Here is a 26,834-nt window from a genome sequence, read left to right as displayed (position 1 = left end):
ATGCACTATGCAAAAGCCACACCGAGAGTCCACACACAATATTCATAACCTTTTTTCCTTTTCTTTTTTAAAGGAACTGCAAATTTGGACACACTTGTGAGCAAGTCACATTTGTTGTTTTGCCAGCCCTGAGAGTGATTTCCTCTGCACATAAAGCAGGTCAGATTGACATGGTCGCAGAGGCAGGACTGAAGCTCCAGGAAGAGCAGAGCTCGTGAAATAAGAGACAGAAACATGAAACACAAAAAAATCTGCCAGGAAAGACTTTTTAGACAAGCTCCTAAGCTGAGCTTGTGTGAGCTCCGCTGCTTCTGCAGCACATACAGCTACAAACACATCAATCATGACACTTGATACTGGCCTGAGATGCAGACACCAGGTGGATCGAGCGGAAGAGGACGACACGTTACCGTGCTCTTCTTGCAAAGCACTAGCACATATGTGCTTTGCAAACTGCATTAGTAGAGCTGTTTGGAAACACAGTTTGCTTAAGAAAAGCCAGAGAGCTTTTGGAAAAGATGCAGCAGCTCATCGCGTGATAATTCAGGCAGCTGCTGCTGCCCACAGGGACCAGCGAAGCAGTGGCTGTCCTCACACTGCCATGAGCAGTTGTCCTCCCACCAGTGTCCCAGGACACACATGTCTAAAAAAAGGTATTTGGTGAAGCAAAATGGGTGTAGGGAGGTCAGCAGACTCGTGTGGCTAGATTGATTTCCTGGCCAAACCATTCATTCAGACAGAAGAAATGATGGTTTCCAAAACACTCCTAAGCAAACCTCCAAAAAACTTTTGGCAAGAGGACTGTGAGAGATATTCAGCCAGACCAAAGAGCTTTAACATTCAGTGCTTTTGCACTGCTGGAGACATGAAATGTTTGTTGTTGTTGCTCAAATGAACGGACATCTATAAAAGCACAGCTCTTGTATTTGAAAAATGGAAGGTTCCAGTTCTGTGCTACCTTGGGTGAAAGGAAAAATGAAAATCTCACAGACCTGGTTTTAGAGGCATAGTTGTATTCCCATTTGAGTCATCAGGAATTACTGGTGGAACATAAATACAAGGCATTTTATTTTTACCTCCCTGTTCCCCAGAGCACACATGGGAGAGGAGGTCTGTCTGATCAGAGTCATGCAGCACCAGACTCCTTTGCAGGAACTCAACTCTTTAATAGGGAAAGGGAAAGGCCTCTCACAGCAACTCCAAAGAAAACATCAGGCTTGTCTTTTTGGTACATAATAATCACAGATCATATATGATAGGAAAGAAATGTGTCCATAACCAGAAGATAATACAGAATATAGCTATAAAGACAGGTGAGTAGAGCAGGGCACAACCTTGCTTTAGGTGAGGTGAATCCTCTTCTCATTTATCTATGGCTCGATTTCTCCAGAAATTTTATTCCAGAAAAAGAGACTGAGAGAAAAAGATTTTTCCACAGAAGTCAAAGAAAATGAGTCAGAATGGGAACTCTGTAATCCTCCTAGAATGTGCATTTAAATCAATGATTTTTTTTTCAGAAATAATTCCACTTGTGAATGAAAGCCAGTAATGGCAATCTGACCAATGAGCACATAAATCAGCTCTGCTGTGCTCAGCAGAGACCGTTTTCCACATTTAGTGATTCTCGTAAAATAATACTTCTGACAAAGACAGAATTTAATCAGACATGGGTGAAAGACTCACTCAGTCTTTACTTGAGTAAGCTTCCTAAAGAATAGGAATCTCCATAAAAAAAAACAACCTTGGAAAGCAGGAATCATCTAGACCCACCCTATGCTCAAAGCCCCTATGTTAGAATTTCACACTAAACAAACAAGAATCATCTAAACCACCAAAATGCACCCTCTCCTGCCCTTTCCAAGAGCATGTCCAGCATACAGGCCGTAGGTTCCTGTTCACAGCTCGCAGCTTCTTGAAGTTTTATGATCTCCCTTAGGAAATACTGCTTTGAGAGTCCCCTTGGGTCTGTTCGAGGGATTCAGGGCTAAAGCTCTATTGACACATGCAAAGATGGCAGAATGAGGTATGAAGACTGCTTCTTTGGTCTCTTCTGTGCTTTTGTATTATACGTCCAAAACATGCTCAGTGAAACATTTTTATTGGCACAAGTCAGGGTTACAAAACTTTGTGGCTTAGGCAGATGACAGTACCAATCCCAGTTATAGTGTTAGAGCCTATTCTGCCTGTAAAACCTGGCATGGATTTGCAAAAGTTTGGGAAGCAACAACATTTGGATAATACAAAGTCACTTTACAGCTATTCCTCAAGCAAAAAAACTACGTTTCAACAATGTACATCATGAATCTGACAACTTCTTATGTCAACAGATAAGCTGTTTCTTTCCTCAGGCACAGCCTCTGAAGAAGGCTCTAGTGAAGAGTGTAAGTGAACACAACGAAATTTTCAGTGCCCATGTCAGACGAAGACAGAGGACAACTGGCTTGGAAAGCCCTTTAGATTAGAAGTACATTAAACTTTCGCAATGGAATTGCAAAACGTGCCCTGGAGACTTCCAAAGCTCCCCATCGGGTCCCAGCTCTGCTCAGCCACTCTGCACGTGTTCAACTGCAGACCTACCCCGTGCTTCAGCTTGAGCTAAAATGAGATGAGACCATGTAGGAGCCAGTTTCACATCAGAGGGTAAAGGCACATTCAAACTACGCCATTGAAATCTAAATACTAATTTTGTTTGGAGATTCAAATGCCCTCCCTAACTCCATAATCTCCTGGAAATGAGCAAATTGAGAAGGTTCAACTGACTTTTGTTTGTGTCTTGGGAGCATTGTTTGAAGCTTCAAGCTGGAAGTACCATCAAAAGGCACAAATCAATCTGGCAGGATTTTCACAACTCCATTTATATGGATGAAATGACTTCTGTCCAAATTCAAGAATAATGGTCTGAAGTTAAATATTTTATAAAAAAGTTTCTAGTGCAATGGACAAAGTAGCAGATGTACTGGACAAACTTTCTGATCATTGACTGTAATGTAAAAACTCAAAATTTGACTTTCTGTTTCACTGCCAAACACACAAACATGACTAAGTTCCAAAAAGAACAGGGGAAAAAAAGGACTAGAATCTAAATTAATCACACAACATTCAGAACACACTGTTTCATTATTGAATAGTTGGTATTTCTTGGAAATATGAAAGAAGAGCTGCTTTGAGATAAAGAATGATCTGCAGAATTCCTTTTAGCCACACCGCAAAGCAGGAGATGTTCCTGGGGGATTTTGCATATGGGTTTTGCCTCTGGGAAATGGTCACCTATCTGCTGGCTTTCACATTCAACTTTCTGATTATTACTTGCAGGTTGAAACCTTAGCTGAGGAAAACAAGCACTCACCCAGCTGGGGTGGGTAAACACTGTCACTCGGAACTGCTCATTTTTGTGTCACGCCGTAGCTCACCTCCTGCTCTTGGCAGTCAAGGAGCTGCACACACTTCTGCCCAAGGGTGATGCAGAGTGGGACTCATACCCTGTAGGAGCCTCTCTCTTTCCATTAACTACAGAGGGAGTCGGAGGAAATTATACCCTTGGCTAAATTTAGTTATTGTGAATCCCCTTCCCACATTTGAGTATGCTTCATACCAGGCCGATCTCGCAGCAGGGAATGATTAGCTGAAGTTAAGCATCTGACAATCCACTTTAATGAGCAATAACTGATGGCAACCTGCCATTAGCTTCAGTTGAATAGCTTTTATTTTTAGCTGGTGTTGCTCAGATGCAGCTTCCATCCAGCATGTGCTGGGAAAGCTGACATCTCAAAGTAGTCTCCAGGTCTTGGTTGTGCCAGTCGGAGTGTTAGGGCTCAAGAGCTCCAGTTCCTGGAGGTCAGAGAAAAGTCACTACAGTTCTGGGAAAGTTTCAAAGAGTGAGATAAAACCAAAAGCCTGGAGGAACAGCACAGAGGCGCGTGGTCCCAAGAGACCTTGCATGAAAAGTTACTGAAATCCTGAGAGCGTGCTGAATGAGTGAGCTGGGTCTCCAGGGAGAGAAACAGCACAAGGGGAATGCACAGAGAGAGCCTGCCGAAATAAAACATGACTTCAGTACTCTCCAAGAGTGCCTAGGGAGAGGAACAGCTGCAGGAATTCTCTATTGTATCTGCTGCTTCATATGGATCTAAGCTTTTATCAGAGGTGACTGGTAGGAAGGGCACGGGGAAGAGTGCAGGATGAGTCCTCAGGTGAATATAGGGCAGGGTCTTGTTTCCTACAGATCAGCATTTAACTGAGAAGCTGCTGCACATGAAGGCAGAACATGTCTTTGTGCCTCTGAAGAGGCCCCAGGAAAGCGTGCAACTCAACCCCATGGCACCAAGCACTTGAAGAGCAGCTGAAGTGCTTGCAGTCCTCCTCTCTGAGTGTCCCACTCAGAAATATGTTTCCATATAGCAGCTTACAACTGTGATGGGTATCTACAACTTCTCAAGTTGGAAGTTTGAGCCTTTTTGTCTCCATTTATCAGCCCAATTCATCCTGCCTCAGAGTCCCATCTGACCCCTCACATAGGCTGCTGTGAATTCATGACAAGAATAATAAGAGAATAAACATCCACAGTGAATCCACCAATGTGTTGGTGAGATACTCCTAGCCAGCACCTATCCCAAAATACTATGAGATATGACTCAAGGCAGGGCAATAATGTACCTTCAAGGGAACCTTGAAGCAACAGCTTTTTAGAATAGGTTTTTACTGAATGAAAGGCTGTGGAAAAGCTCAGAAATAAAGCAGTTGCTCCACACAGCAGACTTTAGGGCCAGATGCACTATCCGTACACACCTGATTTCATTCACCCATTCTCTTGCCTCAAGTTTGTGCCCAGCACATGTCCTGGACCAGCCCAGAGCACAGCAGTAGCAAGTCCAACACATCTGCTGGGAGCACACGTTGGAGCAGTCTTCCCGTAATGTCTCCCAGCTGGGAAAGCAGATCTCTGAAGCCAGAGGCACGCATTTTGCTTTAGCAAAGGAAGGAAATAAAAAGTCAAGACTAACAAGATCCAGAAAGGGCATGCTTTTTTTTTTTTTGAACAAATCAACATTTATTTCAATTTAGTCAAACAAGTCGTTGAAGCACTTCTCTAAGTTCTACTTTACATTTTGTATTTACACTGTCCTCGTTCTGTGACAAAAATAATTCCCGACCCTGAAGTTTCCAGAATAAGTGTAGCTAGCAGCAAAAATAACAAAGCCCCAAACACAGAGCAAAAATCTCCCTTGATATATTTTGATGGGAGACTTATGCACGTTCCGTAAAAAAACTTTTAACCTGAACCTTTATGTAAAGCTATATGGGATGATGAGGGGGTAAATGTCATGTTTGAAGCTGAACAAGAAGAGTAGCATTTGCTGGCCTTTGCAAGTACACTGTTACTTTTAGCATAAGGAACTGTGAAATGCTTAGACACCCACACAGAAGCAGACTTTTTAACTTTGATATAAGCAGTTTTGCTCTGCTGGGAGCGTAAGGGTACCAGAGTCGGCAAATACCATCTTTTATCCCAGATGTTGGGCACAAAACCAAACTTTATTACACATGGTTTCCAAGCAGCTGTTAGTACAACACAAGCCTTATTCTTTTGTGAAGTGTCAAGGGTCAGCTTCATTCAGCAGCTTCCAAATTGAGCTACTGTAAGAATTCTGAAGTAATTTCTCAGTTAAATGACATCATTGCTAAGGTCAACTCTGGCTTACACTTGAAGCCAGCAATCTCTATGACAAGGTGGACTACTCTGCTGAATTGGGGGAGAGGAGGGAGGACGATGACATTTCAATGTCATATTTAGGTCTCCCTACCTCAAAGGAAAGTGTGGCCATGTACCCAAACAATTCTTCATGGAAACAACAGAAGAATATCAATGACAAAATTGGAATTGGAAAAAAAGCAAGAACAGAACCCAAAGCTTTTTGGGATAGGAAGAAAAACTGCATGTTGAGAAAGAAGGGATTGGTCATTAAACTTTCCAGGCACACACAGGCCTCAGAAAGCACAGAAAACAAGCAGAACAAACAAACACAACTGTGTGCATCTTAGCGTCAGCTTCTTTTGCCAAATGCAGTAGCTTCCAACATTCAGCAGCTGTCTCTTGCTTTCTAGTGCTGTGGAGTTCTCTTTGGTACTTGGAGGCTGTGAGGAGCTCCGGGCAAAGAGAAAGTCTTTGTCCATTTACCAACCAATTCCAAAGGCGCTGATCTTGAATAACTTTACTAAGCAAGAGTGACACAGATGTTTGGGAAAGGGGGCTTTTCACTTAGTAAAGTTGTGGTAGGTGCAGTGGAAACCCAAGGCAATCTACATGCTTGTCAAATTGTGCCTAGGTAAGAACAGAGTCCTCCATGAACGTCTCTCATTTGTTCACTCTTAAATTATTCAGGCTCTGACAGCCCCTGAAAAGAAAAGAATGGAATAAGAATAAGTTGCAAGTGGTGCAGGGCAAGGGTGGACACCACGTAACCACCAAGAACAACGAGGTTGGGGTGTTTGACGACAGACACACTGCAGCCGGAGCCTCCAGGGCTGGTGCCCAAAGCAGCTTCCTCCACACTCTTGTCCTCCAGAAATACTAGTGGAAAATACAAGCTCACAGCAAAGGTACTGGTTGGGATGAATTAAAAGAAGTAATGAATGAAGTCAATGCAAACAGAGGTTTGGAAATAAAACACACAGATAAGAACTGCTGGTGCTTGTGATGCTTTGCTCTTTGAACACGGCACAGGGTAATGGCTAAGCAGCTTGGAGACTTTTAACTGCACATTCAAGACCATCAGTTAGACTTGCGGGAAGCTTTCATTCATTCAGCTTAAGTAGGAAAACCAGAACATCACTTGCTGTCCCATATAACAGGCTCACGCGATCTACGCCTTGGTTTTTTGTTTGACAGCTCTCTGGGGCAGGGAGAAGATCTGTGAGGAACCTTCCCTCTGATACCAGTCAACAAGTTTATCAAATTTCAGGTGACGAAGTCACTACTACACTCTATCTGCGTCAGCAAGAAAGGAACTTGAAGTCTCAGAGAGCATCTGCTGCATGGGAACAGGAGCGCTCCCTGCAGCACCCTGCCGAGGTCTCTGAAACTGTGCAAGCGCCTTGACCCAGCCACCAGCCTTCCCAGTAAGGCTAGTCCTAAGAAACTCATTGATTTTGACTTCTGGAGGGCTACAGAGAACCTCCCACAGCTTTTGTGGTGCCCACACCATTGCTCCCTACCAGCAGCCTCCTTATGAAAACAATTCTGCATCCAGCTTAACAGAGACGTGGACAGGTGTACTGCATAAACTGTGCTGCTTCATTCCCATTTGCATCACTGACTCTCATCATAAATAGCTGTAAAAACGCTCTACCAAGCAACATGTCTAATAAACTATAATCATTATAAAAGCCATCTTCCCTATTGCTGAGTAGTTGCTTTCTTTTGGCCCCATCTTTCAAAGAAATCAGGTAAAAGAAACACTTACTTGAACACAACACAAGGATTAGTCTAGCAGCAGAGGTTCTGATTTTAGAAAGACTGTCAAATATAAGTGATCTATTACTGCAATGTAAGATGTCTGATCACAGACATCGACCTGCCTCATAGTTTAGTATCTCCAGGACAAGTGACTGCAGTGAATATTCAACAAGCATCAGCCTTTAGATATTTGTCTGGAGCTTGCCTTGCTGTAGAGGCTTGTCTTAGACACACTGCTAGATCAAATTTTACAGCAACACAGCCCTGAGCAGCTACAGCCCTCCCCCCCACCTATGAGCAGCCTGGGATCTTTAAGCCTGAGTAATTTCTCTGACACTAAGACAAAGTCAACTAAGATGCTGCTGTCTGCTCAGCACCTGTGCCCTGGCAGGAGCTATGGTCTGCTACTGTGGAGTTGAAGTTACCACTAACATTCAAAGCATTCGCCTCCTTCTTGCCTAAAGCTATGATTTTCCTTCTGCCATTCTAGAAAGGATCCCTGTTGATTAATACTTATTCCATTTCCTAAAGAAATCTATTCGGCTTCCACAGGCTTCAGCTGAGAGCAATGCTTTAATATTGTGCTGATCCTCAGGGTTCAAACTACAGAAGGTACAAAGAATACCAGACTTGAGGCACTTCAATGGTATTCGCTGTGAATCATCATTTTACATTGCACCACTCAGACACATTTGGATCTAAAATACATTTGCATTTCTAATTAAAACAGATTACCATTAGTAACTAAAGAGTGTCTTAAATCAGAATCCTTAGGCCATAAAAGCTAATTGCAGGATGCTAAAACTGGATTTCAAAAGTATACATATTATACCCCCTGCAGGATTAATTAGGCAACATCTCTTCAAAAGAGTTCTCAAAAGTGTATTTATTCAGCATGCTGTTAAATTATACCAGTTGTGCAACACTCCTCATGGCCTGCCTTGGCACACGCTCCCGTGGCAGCAGACAGCTGGGGCCTTGTTCATCAGGGGTGCTCCACATGTGCAGATCTGATCCGGGACTGCAGCGAATCCCAGTCCATGAGAAGGAACACACACGCAGGTTCGTGCTCCTGCCTCACCACCACTCGGGTGCTGCCTTCCCCCCCCCGGCACAACCCTGCTGCTCCCCACTGCGCCGTGGGTGTTGTTCTGGCCACAGCCAACTGGTGCCACAGAACAAGATGATCTCGGGTACGTGTGGGATGTGCTTCCCAGGACACGCGCGCCTGAAATCAACTGGTCCATGTGAATCTGGAAGCTATCACTGCTGAATATTTGATGTGCAGTTGGTCACCGGTTTCCTACATGACCTCAAGAAAATTCCTGGGCACCCACTGAGCTGTAATGTGTTTTCAGATAGGTTATGACTGTACTGCATGTCCCGGGGATGCAAGAAACCTCTGTTCACTAAAGTTGCATGTGCATTATGAAGAAATGAGAAAAAAATCCAACACAGCATAACAGGGCACATCCTCGGCTGCTGTACTCTGTAGCTGTAATTGTCAGCACGGCTGAACTGCATGAAAAAGTGTCCTCAGAGGATTTAGCTGCAGCTGGGGATGTGCCACTCCCAGCTTTTCCCTGTGCTCTGATCTTCTTGCTCCATGTGAAAAATGAACATGGAAAAATGCTCAGAACACATAACAGTGGAGACACCTCCAGGGTCGCTAAATCCAGTCCCTTCTTATCGTGGGCCAGAGTCTCTCTCTTTCTTAAATGTCTAATTCAATGCTGTTTTGTGCTAGTGAACAGGGGATCTTTGCTCAAAACTCACATATAGACTCTACTTGTGCTTTCCTGTACATAGCAACATTAAATTTCCATGTTTAATTTACAATCTTCCAATACACAAGATAATAATCTTGACCAGAAACCATCTACTGGTTCCTTAGGATGATGTTTGCTAACGGGTTCCTAACAGGTCTGGCCTCCAGGCTTCGTCCTTTTATGGAACTTCACAGCCTGAAATACAATTTTGCAGGGATCCAAGATTTCAAAGCTGTTGAGTTGTACCAGGACTAGCAATGGCTGTACCATATGGAACAACCAAGTGTACTGAGGTGCAAAAAAGGTAAGAGAATAGGAATTCCTAACTTGTGGCAACACACAAAATAGGAGACATACTTTTTCCATTTTCTGAAAGTACTGAGCAACCACAGCTCCTGTATAGTAAACTGAAGCATACAATGGGTCTCTTCCCATCACAGAGAAGAAACCCCCATGGCTCTTCTATTATTAACTGCTAAATTCAGCTTGCAGGTTCTACTTTTCATTTCATTAGGACTTCACTGAAGAAATTTTCATATTTTGGCCTAATTATCTGAAAGGAGCCCAGGTGATGCGTGCGATTTCCATGGTCTCAGCCTGCTGGGAAGAGGATTGTGGGGCTGGTCCAGGCCAGAGGCTGAAGGATTGAGAGGCAGGTCAAACTCAACAGCAGACCCAATGGGATGCACTAACTACCTTTAATTAAAGGACTGGTTTGTGTTTCAGCACAATTAGCCACATGAAACATTAGGAGCTAATAGTAAACAGGTTAATTTTTGTTTTGTGGTTTTACAACGACAAAGGATGGCCAAGGGAGATGTATTCAGGCTTATCTCATCAGGTATTTTCTAATAATTCTTTACATGTCCTGAAGTCCTACTTGTGATCTAAGCATCTTTTTTAAGAAAACAGCCTGACGTGTTTCTATAGTTGGATTAAAAAGCATCTTTACTTGACATTGAATTACATGATACAATATTAGCAATTGAACTGTCCTGCAATAGCAACTGATGCGCAGTGGCTAAACTGGCAGAAAATTGGATTTCCTTACTGAACTGAAAACCACAACATCTGCAGATCCTTGCTGTAATCACTGATTGCCCACCAACTGCTCTTTTGAAAAGAAACTGCAACTTTTGCCAAACATGAAAATGTTTTCATAAAGTCTGTTAACAGACAAGAATTAGACTGAAACGAAACAGTGTTCTGGTGTGTTTGAGAAGTATCTCGATGCTATTTTTAGACCAAAACATTTTGAGGTTTTGGTTTTTTTAACTTTGAAATGATAGATTAGTTTTCCCAATATGTATGCAAGTTTTAACAAGGTGTATGCTGAAATATAACAGTTTGGGAAAAAAAACCCAAACAAAAACCTTCTGGGGTCATGTGAAATAACTGCCCTTTTTGTTTCACTTCAAAATGGATAGGTTTTATTTCAGCATCCGTGCATTGAATTCCTGAACAATACATCTATCTGGCACTTATTTTATAGGAAAACAGCATGTTTAGTTACCCTATGTTTTTGCACTGAGCAGGGAGTTACCCAAGCTATATTTTTCACAATTATCTGTTCTCTTTCGCTTAGAATAAAGTCTCCCTTTCTTCAGGCTTTTAAGATGAATAAAGCCTTGTGAATTCCTATAGGCTTCTTGGAGCGAATGGGAAGTTTAGGAGCTTTGCCTACATAAAAGCAAACCCCATGTTTCTTTAAAGCTGGACAAATGTATAGAAGTTGAAAACAATGCAGCAATCTGAATAATGAGGATCCCCAACCACGTATTCACCCCCAGACTACTAACTGCAAGCTGATCTTTATGGAAGCTCTTGCTATCTATTTTAGACAATTAAGATCTGAAAGTAGTTAGAGCTGTCTAGCGGTGTGCATAAATTTCAAAAGAGAAAAAAGGTAACACTATTATTGCTTGGATCTTGGAAACGGAGAGAAAGTTCCTAAAGCATCCCAACTCTGGCACTGATATGATAAACATCATATTTACAGAGAGTGGCTGGTGGCAGATGAGAGCAGTGAGCAGAAAGACTTGTGCAGCAACCAGCACTTCTAAAAACCTTGAACCTCCTGTGCTCTTGGACACTTAATATTTTACAGTAACACAGACCCACTGAAAATCTGACCTGCTGTATCCATGAACAAGGTTCCTACCTCAAAAAACCTTCCTGCAAACAGGTAAGATTTAACAACACTTAAAACTGAGTAATCCTGAAGTGACCTAACTGTTCCCCCCCGCCTGCCAGCAGAGCAGTGGCCATGCTTCTCCTTCTATCCATGTTCAGAGGTTACTTATCAGACCCAAGTCTTCTCCTGAAATCCCCCTGTGTTGTTGCCATGCACACAAATGCTAACAGGTTTAGAGTAGTGAGTCTATTTACCCAAAAGACTGGCATGGGGACTGTCAGTCATGCTTTTGGGACACATTTAACTCAGAACTATCTGTCAGGAGGGTGTAAAGCAGGTGTGGGAAAGCACAGTTTCACACTAATAAAAACAGTGATTTTTTTTCCTAACAGTATTCACCTTGTCAAGTTAATCCTGCTTGCTCAACTGAGCAGCATTTTCATCAACTCTTTTGTCTCTTCCAATAACCCTCTGCTATGACCTACTCTGACTCCTGACTCAGCCTGCAGAGGTGGGAAAACACAGGACTTGGAAGAGATGTTCCTGTCATGGGCTTACCAGTTTTCTCTTAATAGAACTGGAAGGAAATAACAACAAGTCTCACAAACCTCACCACAGCCATTTGCTCTTGAATTTGCCAGGAGAAAGAGCAGAGCTCAATTCTGGCACGAGAGAGAAAGACTGCCTACAGAAGACCAGTACACTTGATCCTCTTGACTCTACTGAGATGCAACTAATGAGCAACAGATGGACATCACCCAAGCAGTTTATTTGGGGAAGGTAACAGTTTCCTCATATTTCTCATTCAAGAAGGACCAGGAAACTAAGCAAGCTTTGGTTGACACCCTTAATTTTACTATTGTTTTCTCCTCTGCCTCAATTTTGACGGAACTGCTTTGGCCATGCATTCCATTATGCTTTACACAGTGTAACCATGGCTCAGCCTGAAGCACTAAATAAAATATGTTCAAATTAGGAAATGTTATGGGCTTGAATATAATACTGCAGATCACTCTCTTGCTACCACTCAGCACAAAGGTACCAGTTTCCTTAGCAAAGTTCTGCAGCTCTCTGTAAGTGTCAGCACCTTCTATAAAAAGCACCATCAGATCTCACTTTTTCCCTAATGAAGAAATAACTTTTATTAACGTGCTGTTGACAGCCCTTGCAATGATGCCTGTTTTCCTAACTTCCAGTTAAGGCTCTGTTTCTGACCAGCTAGGAAAGATGTACAAGGTGGCTGGCTGAACTCGCTTCACTGCACATAAGTCACCATCACTCTGTCAAAAGAAGCTGTCTTTGTTAATCTTAGAGCTAAGCAGCAGTAACAAATCAAAGACTAAGGCAAGAAGAGGAAAAGGAAGGAAGGAAAGAAAGAAAAAGAGGATAGTAAAACAAACAAAAAAAAAAGCAGAAGGAAGACCAAAATGGTAGGAGATAAGAGCAGCCGGAGGGAGAAAATTTAAAATAAGAGCTTTACCAGGAGCTTAGCACAGACACAAATACACTCAACCTTTCATTTTTAACACACTGAGATTAAAGGTTTGACATTCAGGTTAAGTTTATTTTGTTCTGAAATGAAAAGTTTGGATACAATCAGCAGCCTACTCAGAAGAGCAACTGTACAAGCAGGCAGAGGACATGTTCTTTACTGAAGCCAATATAACACATCCATTTAAATCCATCCTCCCAGTTTCTGGCTACCCTCAAGCAGAAAGTATTCTATATTCTCACCTGAAACCACTCTGCAGCCACATAATATTACCTACAATGGGGTGTAAGGTGTTGAACTCTAGAAGTTATTCTAACAGTTGATTACTTTTAACCACTTTCTTTGTCTGTACCTGATACACTCATAGCCAGCTTCTCAAGTCGAGCAGATGGGAACATCTCTCTTCTCATGCTTAATGAAAAGCATTTCCTATACCTTGTTAGTGCTTTCTAACCTCCTGGTGCCCATTAGAGCAATGAGACCCCAGCATGCTCCAGGTTGGGCTAGAACCAAATGAGCTGAGCTACTGCAAAAAAATGTCCTCTAAATAAGGCCTTGCACACAGCATTTAATTTCTGGGTTAAATCTGAGTCACTGGCTAAGCTTTACAGCTCCCTGTGCATCAGAGCCTGGAATTTAGTCTCCACCCAACCTCCATGTTCCCACCCACTGATGAGCTTCAAAGCCCTACGCTGAAGGTAGTGCAGAGTAATGGGACTCACCCACTGGACTTTGCTCTGTGCTTAAAGGCAACAAAATTTTAAGCTCCTCACATCCAAGGCATGCAGTGGACCTTTAGGAAAAACATTTCACAACGCAAGAATACTTCCCATCTCTTCACTTTCCCTCATTGGTACTCTCTTAAAGCAACCTCTAATCTGAGCCACACTGGTAACTGAGGAGATATAGACTTCATGTTAAAAGAAAATAAGGTATATCTGTTACATATAAGGTATATAATTGCAAGTCCTGGACTGATTTCTAAGGAGAGTTCAATGACTTTCTAGCTATCAGAAAACCATCAGAATTTGAACCCTCTTATTGGGGCCAGTTTTGCAGCATTAAGAAGCATCCCATTACACTAGGTCACTTAGCATTTGTGCATTTAGGAGACACAGCAAAAAGCCTTCCTTGCCCACTCTTGGCTTACTAAGGGCATTGGCCTAGAGGCTATGCTAGTTTACTGCTCCTAACTACACCCCTCTATGGCTGAAAGCAAGTGACAGACTCTTGCTCTGAGGCACTCCTATATTAGGATTCATATCTCTCCATACTTCAGAACAGACAAGTAGTCCTTATTTAGTTCATGCAGGGGACTATTGAGGTCAGAGCAAAATTGTAAATGGTACTAAGTGTCATTTGCTTTCTCTGGATGGATCCCAATAGCTCTGTACATGGGCAAAGCTGACAAGATCAGAAACTCACCAAGAGAAAAAAGCAAAAAAGTAGCATCAAGGTCTCCACAGCTGCAATAGATGAGAGAAAACTAATGCAAAAGAGTAGTTTGAGTCATCTGTCAAAATCCTTCAGAGAAATGCCCAGTTACACAAAACTTACGTATTTCATGATACACTGGGGACCTATGGTTTGGGTTTTTTCAGCTCTGCATTATTGCTGCTATTTAGGATATCAAGCATCCACATCACTTCCAAGCTCCACAGCAAGAAAAGCAGTGATGCAGCTCATACCAACACAACCTGTGTTTGAACATAGATTGCACACTCATCTTCTCAATTTCTCTCTCCCAAAGGTTCTTATTTGCACAACAAAACCTACTCAGTTGTTGTAAAAGATCAAGATACACTAGGCATCTGTCATCAGAAAAAAGCAGAGCCGAATTTCCAAAGGAAAAGGGAAGGTCACTTATGGGGCAGCACTGAGAATAGTTCCAAGGTGCTTCACACCCCTCTGAAATACAAGCTACAGTCACCTATTTGCACTGCAAGGCTGAGATCAGTGAGAAGCCCTGGGATAACAGTGTCCCCTCCAGAAGCCCAGGTGATCACAGAACACTGAAAACACAGAACACATGAAGTTAGAGCTTCAAAAGTCTGTTTTTTACTGGTTACAGTAAACCATCTCCAAGCTTAATGGCAGAAGCTGCAAACGGGTGCACTGATGCTGTAATCTGAGGCACCTGAATCCCTAGTCAAATCTCAGCTTTGGTACCTGCTTAAATTCAGGGAATATTTCCATCATCTGACTACCCCTGGTTTTCTTTAGTAAATACAACATGACAGATAGCCTTTTACAATTTTTACCTGAAGTTTGCTACCAAGGACAAGAGAGAAGTAAATCAATTTGTATCACAAAACACCTTTTGTTACCAACTCAATAAACTAGAACTGCAAACAAAGTTAACATTTCAAATGGTGAGAGAAGAGCCAGCTGCTTCCCCTTCCCCCTTCTAGAGACATCTGTAGGCAGGACAGGCAGCAGGGAGATTTTAATCCATTAGAATCAACATGTATAAGACCAAGCCCTGTCAGAGAGCTTGAATACTTCTCCAGCCTGCTGCATGGGCCAACACATTAAAGCACAGACTGTCCATGAGACTTGGCTTTCACAGTAGTTTAGTACCACAACCTTTCTGCAGGCAGCCCTACCCCTACAACCAGATTAAATATTCCTTCTTAAAGGCTGCAAAATAGTGGAATGTTGTGTGTTGACCTCAAGAATCACTTATTTGGCATGAAGTAGTGGGTTCTCCCCAGGTTGAAAAAGAGCAGTGTCTTACAAAGCCATGGCAAACTCCATCACCAGTTAGTTTGCTGCTATTACCACATAAGCGTGACTCTAATTCAGTAGATTTGAATAGGTTAGAGGAAAGAGGGCTCTTGCACTGCATATGTGTGCCTCAAGAAATTAGTAGTCCCAGTCATCCTCAAAGTCATCTTTATCTGGATTTTAGGGTTACCAAAAAATTCATTTGAAAGCTACAGTTACTAAAAAAAAAAAAAAAGACAGAAAACAAAAGCCAAGTTTTGTTCGGGACATTTTGCTTGGCCATCCAGAGAACAGGAAACACAAATACCACAAACAATCTCCAAAAAACTCACATTATTCAGAACTAGTTCAAGAGCCATATCACAGCATAAAAACTGCAGGCTGGGAAACCTTCAGTCAAAGCATCTGAGCTGCACTGTTCCATGTAAAAGCCAGATTTTGATTTTATTTTTACAAGGCTCTCCAGCTGCCCTGGCTTTCCCACATCTCTCTCAGCACTTCAGCTCAGCCAGCTTCCCCAGACCTCCCCCATCACCATTCAGAGATTTGTGAACTGTGAGAAACAGATGTTCTCAAAGCATTTAGCTCCTACCCGAGCCCAAGAAAGACTAGAGAGGAAGGGAAAAAAAAAATAAAAAAAAAAATCTCATTCAAGCAAATATTTCTCCCCGCCCTATTGACCGTACAGTCCCAGGGTGTTTCCTCCAAGTAATGATAAAATGTATAACTGTATAAACTGTATCAACTACAGCCCTCCCGCTCTTGGTGCCCGTTACCGGCTGCCCCTCCGCTGTCCCCCCGCCTGTCCCTGCCCTCCGCTGTCGCCGGGACCGAGGGCACCGCTGTCCCTCTGCCTGCCCCTGTTCCCCGCTCGTCCCCGGGGCAGCCGGCCGGGGGTCGCTGCCCTGCCGAGGACACCGCTGACCTCCCGGCCCCGCAGCAACCCCCCGGGACAGGATCCCGCGGGCCCCACCGACCTTTGAAGGGGCGGCAGCAGCAGCAGCAGCAGTACTTCGCCAGGAGCCATCCTACACCGGAGCGGGCGGGATAGCCGCGCCTGCCCGCTTTCATGCTGCCTTCGGGCTGCTCATGGCAAGGAGCCACCGGCCCGCTCGGGAAAAAACAACAAACCAAAAAATAATAATAATAATGGGGAAAAAAAAAGCCCTAAAGGCAAAAAACTACTGAGGAACGGCCGTGATGGGCGGCCGAGCCGCTGGCGGCCGCGGCACCGGAGCCGCTGTGCCCGAGCCCGGCGCGCTCCTCGGGGGCGGTGCCGCCAGCGAGGGCGGAGCTGCGGCCGGACGGGGCTCCCGCCGCTGTCTGGGAGGAAGAGAGAGTTTTTCGGGGGAAGAAATGAAGAAAGGCGGTATCTGTGCCCGAGCAGGCGGCATGCGAAGTCGGTAGCGAGAAATAAAAAAAGCCTGGGAGGAAGTTTGGTACAGACCCGATACGTTGTGGGAGGGGGATCCTCCAAAGCCTTTAAAAGGCAAAACTTGTACCGCTACGGATTTTTTAAACTTCACAACTTTTCCCCCCGTCCCCCCCTTCCCCCAGTGCCATTCCTTAGCTTAAGCATCTGACAGCTAAAACTCTTTCCAACTAGCTGAAAATACTGCCCAGCTGTCTTGTGATCCCAAGGGCTCTGCCTGCTTTCTGCAGCAGTAGACCTGCCTGAAGCACTGCAGTGGGAATGCCTACTCTTCTGACACATGGACTAAGACACTTGAGATCCAGGAGCACAGCTTGCTTTGGAAGGTGCCAGCCTGTTGTGTTGGGATTTCCCACCTAAAGCATAGAAAACTGGAGGTGCCAAAAACATCCTGAATCTTGCTGGAGGCAGCTGGTAGGAGAGGTCGGGCAGGATTCCAGAGCGAGAGCATCATAGTTTTGCACTCTTGCATCAAAACCTGAACAAACCCAACAAGCTACTTCTCCTAGGCAGGAATAGGTATTGAGAGGGAAGAGCAGAGGGCAGATGTGCCATGATTTGTGCCTCTGTGTGCCAGGGCTTCAGCCCGAGCAGGCACAGCTCTACTGATGTCACAGACTGGTCATCTAGACTAAGGCTTTTGGTAATGGCTCCTGTGCCACTCCTGTGGGGCCAACGGCCATTTCTGGACAGGAAGGGAGGGTTGTGGCCACAGCAGTGTTCACAAACCCACCTTGGGTTGTGCCTATGTAGAGGGTGCTGTTGTCCAGGGGCAGGCCTGTACTGGCTGATTCCATGTAACCATCAGCTGGGATCATGCACACCCTGGAGCCATCCTGGCAGAAGGACCTCAGGACCTGGTGCCAGAAAAGGGGCAGAGCCCCTCCCTGAGAGACTCCCTCCACCACAGTGGCAAATAGGAAACTCTCTTCTTTACTTCTGGCTGCTCTGCAGGAACTGTTCTTCAACTACAACCTCACTGGAATGACTAACAACTTCACAACAAGCCTTAAGCACACAGAATTTTCCTGCCAATGCCCTTGAGCACCAAGGTGCTTTCCAGTACACAAGAATGAAGGCCACTGTAACTCTATTTCCCTCTTGCTGTGTGTCCTGTCTTTCTTTGACTTGGGTCTTTGCCTATCTGGGAGCTGCAAGGGAATGTCTCGGGGGTGCACTCAGGGCTCTTACGCCTGTAGCAGGGAGATAATATGTCACATACATAGCAGAAACCGCAGTTGCAGCCAGAGAAGGAAAAGGTAGACAGGGAACCAGCTGGGACACCCTTGCCTTCTGCACCTCTTCCTTTCCCTGTTTGTCCCTGCCGCGTCTCCCCTAGCAGCAGCTCTTCAAGGTGGCTATTTTGGCTACCAGAAGTACCAGGCAGTAAGAAGGCAGCAGCTTAGGGCCTGAGTGATTCAGGAAACTTCCAGAAGGGCTATTTTGAGAAGGCAGGTCCTCACTTCTCTGCTTTCTACTTCGTACTGCATCTCTCTTTTCTAACCCACCCTCACACACCACGCCCACCTCTTGCCCCATGGGCTGGATGCCTCCCACCTGATCTCAGCTTGCTTTGTGCAAACAGAAGATGCATAAGATGAACATGCTCTTTACTGGCATTTCACTGTTCATGTGGCATCTGCCCTGATGGGCAATACGGGCTCCAAAGCAGGAGCAGTCCATTTACAGTGCCTGGTTCACCAGAGTCCAGCTCTTGGTGGGTTTTAAAAGTCAGCTTAAGAAAACCTTTAAGACTCTTCTTATAAGAATCTAGGAAACATCCTAAGCATCGCATTTCAGCCCTAAATTCCCGCGACCCTCGGAAGAGCTGTCCACTGAGAGGAGCCCGGCGGCGGGGCGTGCTGGACCAGCGGTCCCTGGCGCGGCGGTGGCGGAGCCGGCGAGGACACCCGGTGGCGGGGCCCGGCACGGCGCGGACAGCCTGGAGCGGCGGGGGACCGGGATGCTCGGAGACATCGGCCGAAAGCCAGAGAACGGCAGAAAAACGTGGAGTGTGTGACGGCAGAGGCACTGCAATAAACCCCGCCCGGGAACGAAGCTTGGCTAAGCCAGCACGTGGACATGGAGTCTTGAGACCGTGAGGAGGGTTTGGAAGCAAGTTCGTAGCTCTTGTAATTGCAGCAAACTTTAAAACATAATTAAGGTGCAATCTCAGCTCTGAAAAAACTCTTTACCTAATTAAAACATAATTGAAGTCATTATTGTGGGGGAGGCAGGCTCCACCTCTCCCCAATCTACAGTTCCAGCAATGTTGTGAAGGTTATCTTTAAGAAGTTAACTCTTTAAACCCCCATACATTTATGCATACTCACTGATGAATTATACATGCAATAAATATTTCACAAAATAAGACTGAAAGCCATATTCCTAATAATCACAACACATCCAATTAGCTCCTATAAAGCAGAGGGGGAGATGTGCAGTCCAGCTCAGCTCCAACCCCTGCTTCACTCAGCAGCAGCAGCAGCACTATACTGCCAAGTGCACTGAGCCTTTAGCTTCAAGTAGGGAGTTTGGCCTTTGGGATGTAGAAGAGTTGCAGAGATTGGGAGGGGGTGGAAATCTGTACAGCCCACTTGCTCTAGGTGAGGGATGAGGAGCTGCTTGTCTGGGACTAGAAGATTATCAGCAGGATGCATGAGTGTGTGACTGTGGTCATGAATAACCTGGATGTCCCCTGGCAAAGAAAGCATCCATACCCTTGCTCTAACTGATGCCTGAGTCAAAGAATGGAGTCACAGAATGGTTTGGATTGGAAGGGACCTTAAAGATCATCTTGTTCCAGCCTTCCTGCCATAGGCAGGCACACCTTCCACTAGAACAGGTTGCTCAAAACCCCAACCAATCTGGCCTTGAACACTTCCAGGAATGGGGCAGCCACAGCTTCTCTGGGCAATCTGTTCAGTGACTCACCACCCTCACAGTAAAGAATTTCTTCCTAACATCTAATCTATATCTCTCCTCTTTTATTTTAAAACCATTCCCCTTGTCCTATCACTATCTGCTCATGTAAAAAGGCACTCTCTCTCTTTCTTTTACCGAAAAGCTGAGTCACAGGAGTTCTTTGAGGAAACATCTCCTGGCATCATACTCTAAACACAATCATTATCTGCAGTGGAGTGGACAAGAAAATATTAGGGTGCTGATTTGCTGCATCTGAAGCTAAGGCAATTAGCAGTGTGCCTGCACCATGGGCCAGGAGCTGCCCTGCTCAAACCATATGATGGAAGGGAAGTCATCTCAGTCTAATGTCAGGATGACAAGGAAATCACTTCTGTCTGCTCCTAAATACACCATTAGAGAGTCCCCAGACATATGAGTTGCTTTCATATGAAATTTAAGAAAGCCTGTAAAAAATTACTTTTGTCGTAGAGGGGAAATAAGTTCTCATATTTTGACCCAGCCTCACTGTGCAAAATTTGGGGTGAAAGATGGAACATAAATTTTTTCACTGTCTCCAGTGCTCCCTCATACCTGCAGCAGCTATTTCATTTTCTTAGGTTATACACCAACAGACATAACTGAGGGAAACACAGGACAGAGCAACTAGGGGATGTAAACTGGCATGGCTTCATTTTGGGTCAACACAAATGCCTGGCTCAGACTGCCCTGGAGGTCTGTAATGCAGAACAGCAGTGACAATATTTCTCCCATAATAACAGGTGCTGTTTCCTTCCCCCCATCATATACACAGGGAGATGAATAATGTAATAGCTGTCAGGAGCATCTGTTCGTTACTTATGCAAGTCAATCCTACATTGTGCTTTAGGGTGTAAAGTGATCTCTGCAGAAAATCCATCCCTCTGGGCACCACTATGATGGAATAAGATGTATTATGGCTGATTTATTTTTTTAATCCAATGAAACTTAAGTGTTAGCTACTCATTTCTTAGGAAGGAATTGGAAACCAACTATCTAACAGAAATAATTCATGGATGGCAATAGGAAGATGGATTCTTACAGTTTTAAAGAGATCATTTAAATATGTGATATGACTTGCAGAGTCATATTCAGATAGTACAAGGACATGCATGAAATTTAAACTTTGTTGATAGGGAGAGCTAGGTACCTGTGCAGAGCAATTCACACAGGGCAGACAGAACAGTAAACATGGACATTCTCATGGACTGAGAACTAGTCAGTGAGAAACACCAGGAGTAAAGACTTAACAGAACTTGCTTTCAGATTATGGCCTTGTTTCAGTTCATCAAGAAATCAAGAGTTACACACCAACTTCGGGAGCCCAGTAGATGCTACCTGACTTGTTTCATTACTTATTCTCTCACTTGCTTTCTGGGTGACTTTAGAGGAAAAAAAATACCATTTCATGCCTCAATTTTTCTATGTGCAATAAAAGGATATTAGCATTTCACATTCCCTTAAAGTGGTCTGAAACAGAGATTAGACATCTCATACTGAACAGCAAGAAGAGTTGTTATTGTTAGATGCATCTTGAAATGGGAGTGACAACATATGGCTCTGATATTATTGGCCTTTAGAGTCAGTATTAAAAAGCACCGCGATCGATATGTCTTGCCTGCAAATGCTACTTGCAAAACTAGGTAAATCTGAACAACTGGAGGGAAAGCAGATAGGCAGAGTGAAGCAGTCCTTGCTCAACCAGCACATTTCAGTACATTATTCTTGGCTCTGGCTCCAGCTATTTTCAACAGCACTAAACATTCATTAGATTAAATCAAATGAACCACATTCTTTAAAAATAGCCAGAGCCTTGTCGTGCCAGTTGGAAAAAACAACAACTTTATTGGGTACTAAAACAGATAAAATAAATTAAAAATAAATAAATAAATGGAGTCATATTCCCTCCTGGCTCAAGAGAGTACAACTCCAAGGAGAGATTTTTGGCTCCTCAGTTCAGCACAGTGGTAGGTAAAAAAAGAACATTCTCAACTAGCTAAACCAAACAAATTAAGAAGAAATATAGACAGTCCAGCACAACCTCCATGCTGAACTGCAATGCAGGCATATGTTCAGCAAATGGTAGAATATATCATTCCTGATCCCTCTGCTGTAGATGTCAGCATGGGATGGATTTATGGCAACTCAGCAGAGTTGCCATGACCTCATAACATCCTGGCACACCAGCTCTACTGTAGAACCTTAAAGCCAGACCTGTCTGCTCTGCTGCGATGGACCTCACCTTTACAGACTGCTCAACCCACCTCCCTGGACATCAGAACCCCCCTACTGACACTAGCCTAACTTTCTTTCCTAATTTATAACCCATCTTTTCTCTTTCTCAGCATCCTATAAGGAAGGAAAAGTCTATGGAAGAAGAGAAGTCTCTTGTAGACTTATCCCCAAAACTATCTTATAAAAATTAATCAAGTAAAGGTGGGTGGCCATAGAGCAGACCACAGAATGAGATACATATATTTGCTTTCATGTGATTCAGTCTGTTTCAAGACAATTTAGAGTAACCCAAAAATATTCAGGTAGGTATAATCTAGAATAGTTTCACCCACTCTCAGGAGCAGAACACACCTGCAGAACACATGTGCCCCTTCAACCTCCAGCCTAACTTTGCCTCTCAGAGATCTCAGAACAGATTCCTACGTTGTCCAGTTCCTCTGGTTTCCTGGGCACAGGACCAATTCCACTATATATACAGCTTCTTCCTAAGCAGTAACCATTTGCTGGCAGCGAGTTGCTTAAGAAAACAGTTACAAGCTGATGTAAAATACAGCCCTGCTAGCATCCTCCAAGACCTCAGGGTAGGTTCACCTGCTCCTGGACTGGCTCTACTGCTTCAGCAAGGTCTTGTTTGAGCAGAGAGGGCTTTTCTGACCCACCAGATCAGTTACACTCAGATGAGGCTGTAGCAAAGAGCTTCATCTCACGAACTAGTTTAACCTACAAGGTCCAGTAAGCAAAACCACGTACCACGTTATGTTAGTATGGTATTGACTGGTTGCTGGAGAGGTATGCTGGATGGTGGGCACATCCCGAACAAGCTACTGGTCAGAATACAAAAAAACCAAACCCTTCGGCAGAAAAGAGTGAAATAAAAAATTAAAGCAGGTTGTGTGTTTGTTTCCTGAAGCACTTATCTCCATTAGAACAGAGACATATCTTTGGGAGTTACAGCAATAGCCAATGACAAGACAAGAAGCATTAAAGCACTGCCTTTTGGACATGTTTTGGCTCCTGCCTTACTGTGTTGGGTCTCAGTGGGAAAATCATAAGCCTATCTCAGCCCATCATGGTCTGCTTTCCAAGACAAACAGGAGCCTCACCCACTTGTGCCTGACAAAGGTGAGTTGTTGTTTTAGCAACTATAAACTAATAGTGTAACAAAAGTATTCCTGGCCTGCCTGTCTGAACTTGCCTGAGGTTGTTCCATTTGGATGGTAGAAGCCACAGCTGATTTTTTCTTTAAATGGCATTTCTCCTTCCTTAGAGGAAGTTGTTACCTGTTTTGTTTTACTTGTTTGTTTGTTTAATGAAAGAGTATTCAGACTATTTCCCTGAGATGTTCTGCAGTAAATTGCAAATTCTATTCATCACCTTTCCTCTACCCAGTACCCCACACAATTATGGTTCAAGGCAAGTTAGAAGAAAAATTTAAAAACTGGCATACACTATTTGCTAGTTAGAGAGAAAATTTTCTCTCTTTTGCCAATCTGGAGGAATTGGTCTGGAATTAAAATAAAATTCAATGTCAATCTTGTAAAAGCTTTTATTTATTCAGACCAAATTATTGCATTCACTATATTTTCCACTTCCTTTTTATTCTAGGGTAAAAAGAAAACAGAGGATTTCTTACTGTTCAAATGTTTAGGATGGCAAAGCTTTCTGATTTACAATACCGGATCTAAGACAAGCATAAAAGAACCTGTAAAGCTGTTATTGAAACTTATGGTGGGTATAAATAACAAGGGCACACATAACAGGCAACCTGCTGTGAGGAAAATTGAAAAAAAAGTAGTTTTAAAGCTATTTTTATCAGCTGGTGGAATGACTGGCTAGAAAACAACCCTTCTGCTTTTCTCAGTGTGGAGAACCTCTGCCTGCTTTCATTCTTTGGTGTCCACATACTAGCACAGTAATGGCATTTTGAGGAGGTTAGCTTTCTGACAGGCAGGATTTCTGCTGATACACTGCCAGAAATGCTGCTCCCGGGAATACCAGAGAGCAATTGCTAGTCTAGCACCAAATACTCTAGAAATCCCCCTTCTGCTTGGTACCATCAGGCATTGCCAAAAGCTGGATTTCTACACACTGGCATTTCAAATCACCGCAGGACAGAAAAACCTCTTGTCTTTCTGTGAGAGGGACAAGTACATGATGTCATGGACTCCTTTTTAATCCCTATGTTCAGGCAAAATCTTGGTATGTAACAACTCCACATTACATGATAGTTCCATGAGCACTTTGAGTTGTCAAGAGCCAACAGCCCTGCCAAAACCCTTTGTTGCCTTTCCTGTCTCTCCCAGGTGCCTGCTCCTTCCTGCCGCTTCCCCTGTGCCAACAGAAATGTTTGTGCAGCCTCACAGTGAATCTGATCTGCAAATGGATCCAGGTTAAAATTAACCTAGGGTGGAAAAAAAAAAGAGTTTGTTTTAGCCCAGATTGGTTCCTTGGTCTGCCTTGGTTCTCCTGTCAGTATTGTTCAGATTTCGCTGCAAAAGCCTGGAGTTGCATCACCTGTACTACTGTGCTGTCTCCTGGCCTCAGTGATCCCACTCACTGTGGTAGATCCTGGCTTCTCAAGTAGGCACAGGACACATACCTGATGCTCAGAGAGGTTCAGCCTCCCCATGTGAGATAAAACAGGTACTTCCATCCAGCTGACTATCTTTTGCTCAGCAAAGAGGGAGAGGCACTAGCCCCAAGTGTTGCTGAGCACAGGCCCAACTCTGTTGTGCCTGAATGTCCTGTTTTATGATGGCAATCAAAAGCTGATGGGAGTGGAATGTACATTTTTGCATCTTTACGTGCAGAAAGGCACATCTTTGGAATAATAAGGAAAGGCTGCAGTAGACTGAACATTGCAGAGTGTGTATAAATCCCAAGTGAAGGCTGTGTACCAGCAGTTGTCCCGTGGAGCAGCACTATGTATGCACAGCACAACCACAGCAGATCTGTCTGAACAGATGTGCAATGACCATGAAGCCTACAGGGTGCAAAGCCGGAACTACCTTGCCTGGCCACTCGTGCACAAAGGTTTTTTTCATTAAGGTTTTTCACAGGTCAAATTGTCCTTCCTCTGCAGCAAGAGCACCCTGATTCCTTCACACTGCATGAAACCTGATTTGACTTCTGCAGTTAGTGAGAGGAAAAGTGTTCTTATTTCCCTGAGTAAGAGTCCTGCAGAGTTAATAAATTCTTCAGTGCTTTTCTGAAGAATGCCATTTGGTTCTTACAGCCAGAATCTGTTCTCTAGTACCTAAATGCAATTCCCATAGATTTCCAAGGACATTGACTATGTATGTATTCCTTGGCAAAATACAGCTATTACCGTAAAATCCTGAAGATACATGAAGTCTACAGAGTTTCAAACTAAAGACCTGGATACAGTCTGAAAGAAGTAAAACTAAAATGTACGAAGACCTAAAAATACTTGTAAGAAGTGTGTCTTGAGTTCAAAGATTTCAGTGTTCCTCCCTAGTGTAGAAAATAGAAAAATGTCCTTGAAATATGAACGCTGGGTGCTACTTTAGAACTTGTAATCTTTTTGGCTTCCAAAAGCAAAGGACAATAAAAGACCTGTAGTTTGGCATCAGGCAGTTTAATGTTATTGGTGAAAAAAATGGAGCGTTCACTCCATGAAAACAGGAGTCACCAACATTCATGAACTGCAAATTGTCTTGCTTAAGAGAAGTCAGGGTTGCTTTATTATGTGAAGTGTATGATTATTGTTTCTGTTGGAAGGCACACCTTTAGTGAGGCTGGAGGCCATCCCAATCTTTCCTGCAATATGCAAGCAATTATCTCTATTTTTATGCTGTGTAAAATTTAATTTGTATTTTGCAAACTTTGGAAAGAAAAAATAAAAATACTTATTTCACTGCTTTTCAATTCTGCAGAATCAATAATTGTTCAGTGCATTTATGAAGAATATATAACACATATGTAAAATAGCATCTTTTAATAAATGCCTAACATATCCAAGAACAAGAGTGGTTTAACCTCTGTTATCCTGTTCTGAACTGTGAGACGCCTATTTAAACAGATTTAAGGAAAATGTAGTCAAAGACTATGCCTTAAAGAAAAGAAAAATAAAATTCTGGAGTTAAAGGCAACATTTTTAAGAAGAGATAATATCATTTATAAGACCAGTTAATATGAATGGAAAAAGATACACTGACATTTATATAAATGACCTCCTGCTCTAGATTTTTAGACCATCATAGTGACAAGAACAATAATTCCACTTTCTAAAATTTGGGATTAATCTGAACTAAGCAAAGTTGACATTGTTTCAGGCTTTTCTGCAAAATGTGTAACCTGGGAACAAGTGCTCTGAAAAAATGCTTGTGTAAATGACAGGAAAATCAGGCTTCTCATGTCAGGATCAATATATCAAATCTGTGCAATGGGCTGAAGCAGATACACAGAAACATAATTTCTATTACTGGAAATACATCATTTAATATACATGGGCTTTGCTTCACAGTTTGCCTATCTCTGGCTCAGACCAGTCAGGGAAATGGGGTTTTTAGCAGAAGTAGTTCACTTCAAAACATGCTTATAAAATATTTGTTTAAGATTAGCAACGGAAGGACCAGCCCAGCAGTATACAGGCGTTGCAGGGTGCAAATACTATGTTTAGGAATAGTCCC

The 26,834-nt window shown here is 43.4% G+C and overlaps 1 protein-coding gene across 14 annotated transcripts in view; it reads right to left on the bottom strand.

Annotated features, from left to right (window-relative positions):
• The window catches only part of KALRN (kalirin, RhoGEF kinase), a 515,157-nt gene that overhangs the window by 63,042 nt on the left and 425,281 nt on the right, over positions 1 to 26,834 (bottom strand). Inside the window, exon 36 of one of the 14 annotated variants that reach the window (XM_017820863.1) lies at positions 5,021 to 6,392. The exons of the other annotated variants lie outside the window; for them this stretch is intronic. Within the exon in view, the coding sequence (XP_017676352.1) occupies positions 6,376 to 6,392 (17 nt within the window). The 3' untranslated portion in view covers positions 5,021 to 6,375. Of the gene's footprint in view, positions 1 to 5,020; positions 6,393 to 26,834 lie in introns of those variants that run through there. 14 annotated transcript variants of the gene reach the window in all.

This window comes from Lepidothrix coronata, unplaced genomic scaffold (genome assembly GCF_001604755.1).
Source record: "Lepidothrix coronata isolate B3197 unplaced genomic scaffold, Lepidothrix_coronata-1.0 Scaffold86, whole genome shotgun sequence".
Taxonomy (NCBI): domain Eukaryota; kingdom Metazoa; phylum Chordata; class Aves; order Passeriformes; family Pipridae; genus Lepidothrix; species Lepidothrix coronata.
This window is presented reverse-complemented; position numbering and strand designations above follow the sequence as displayed.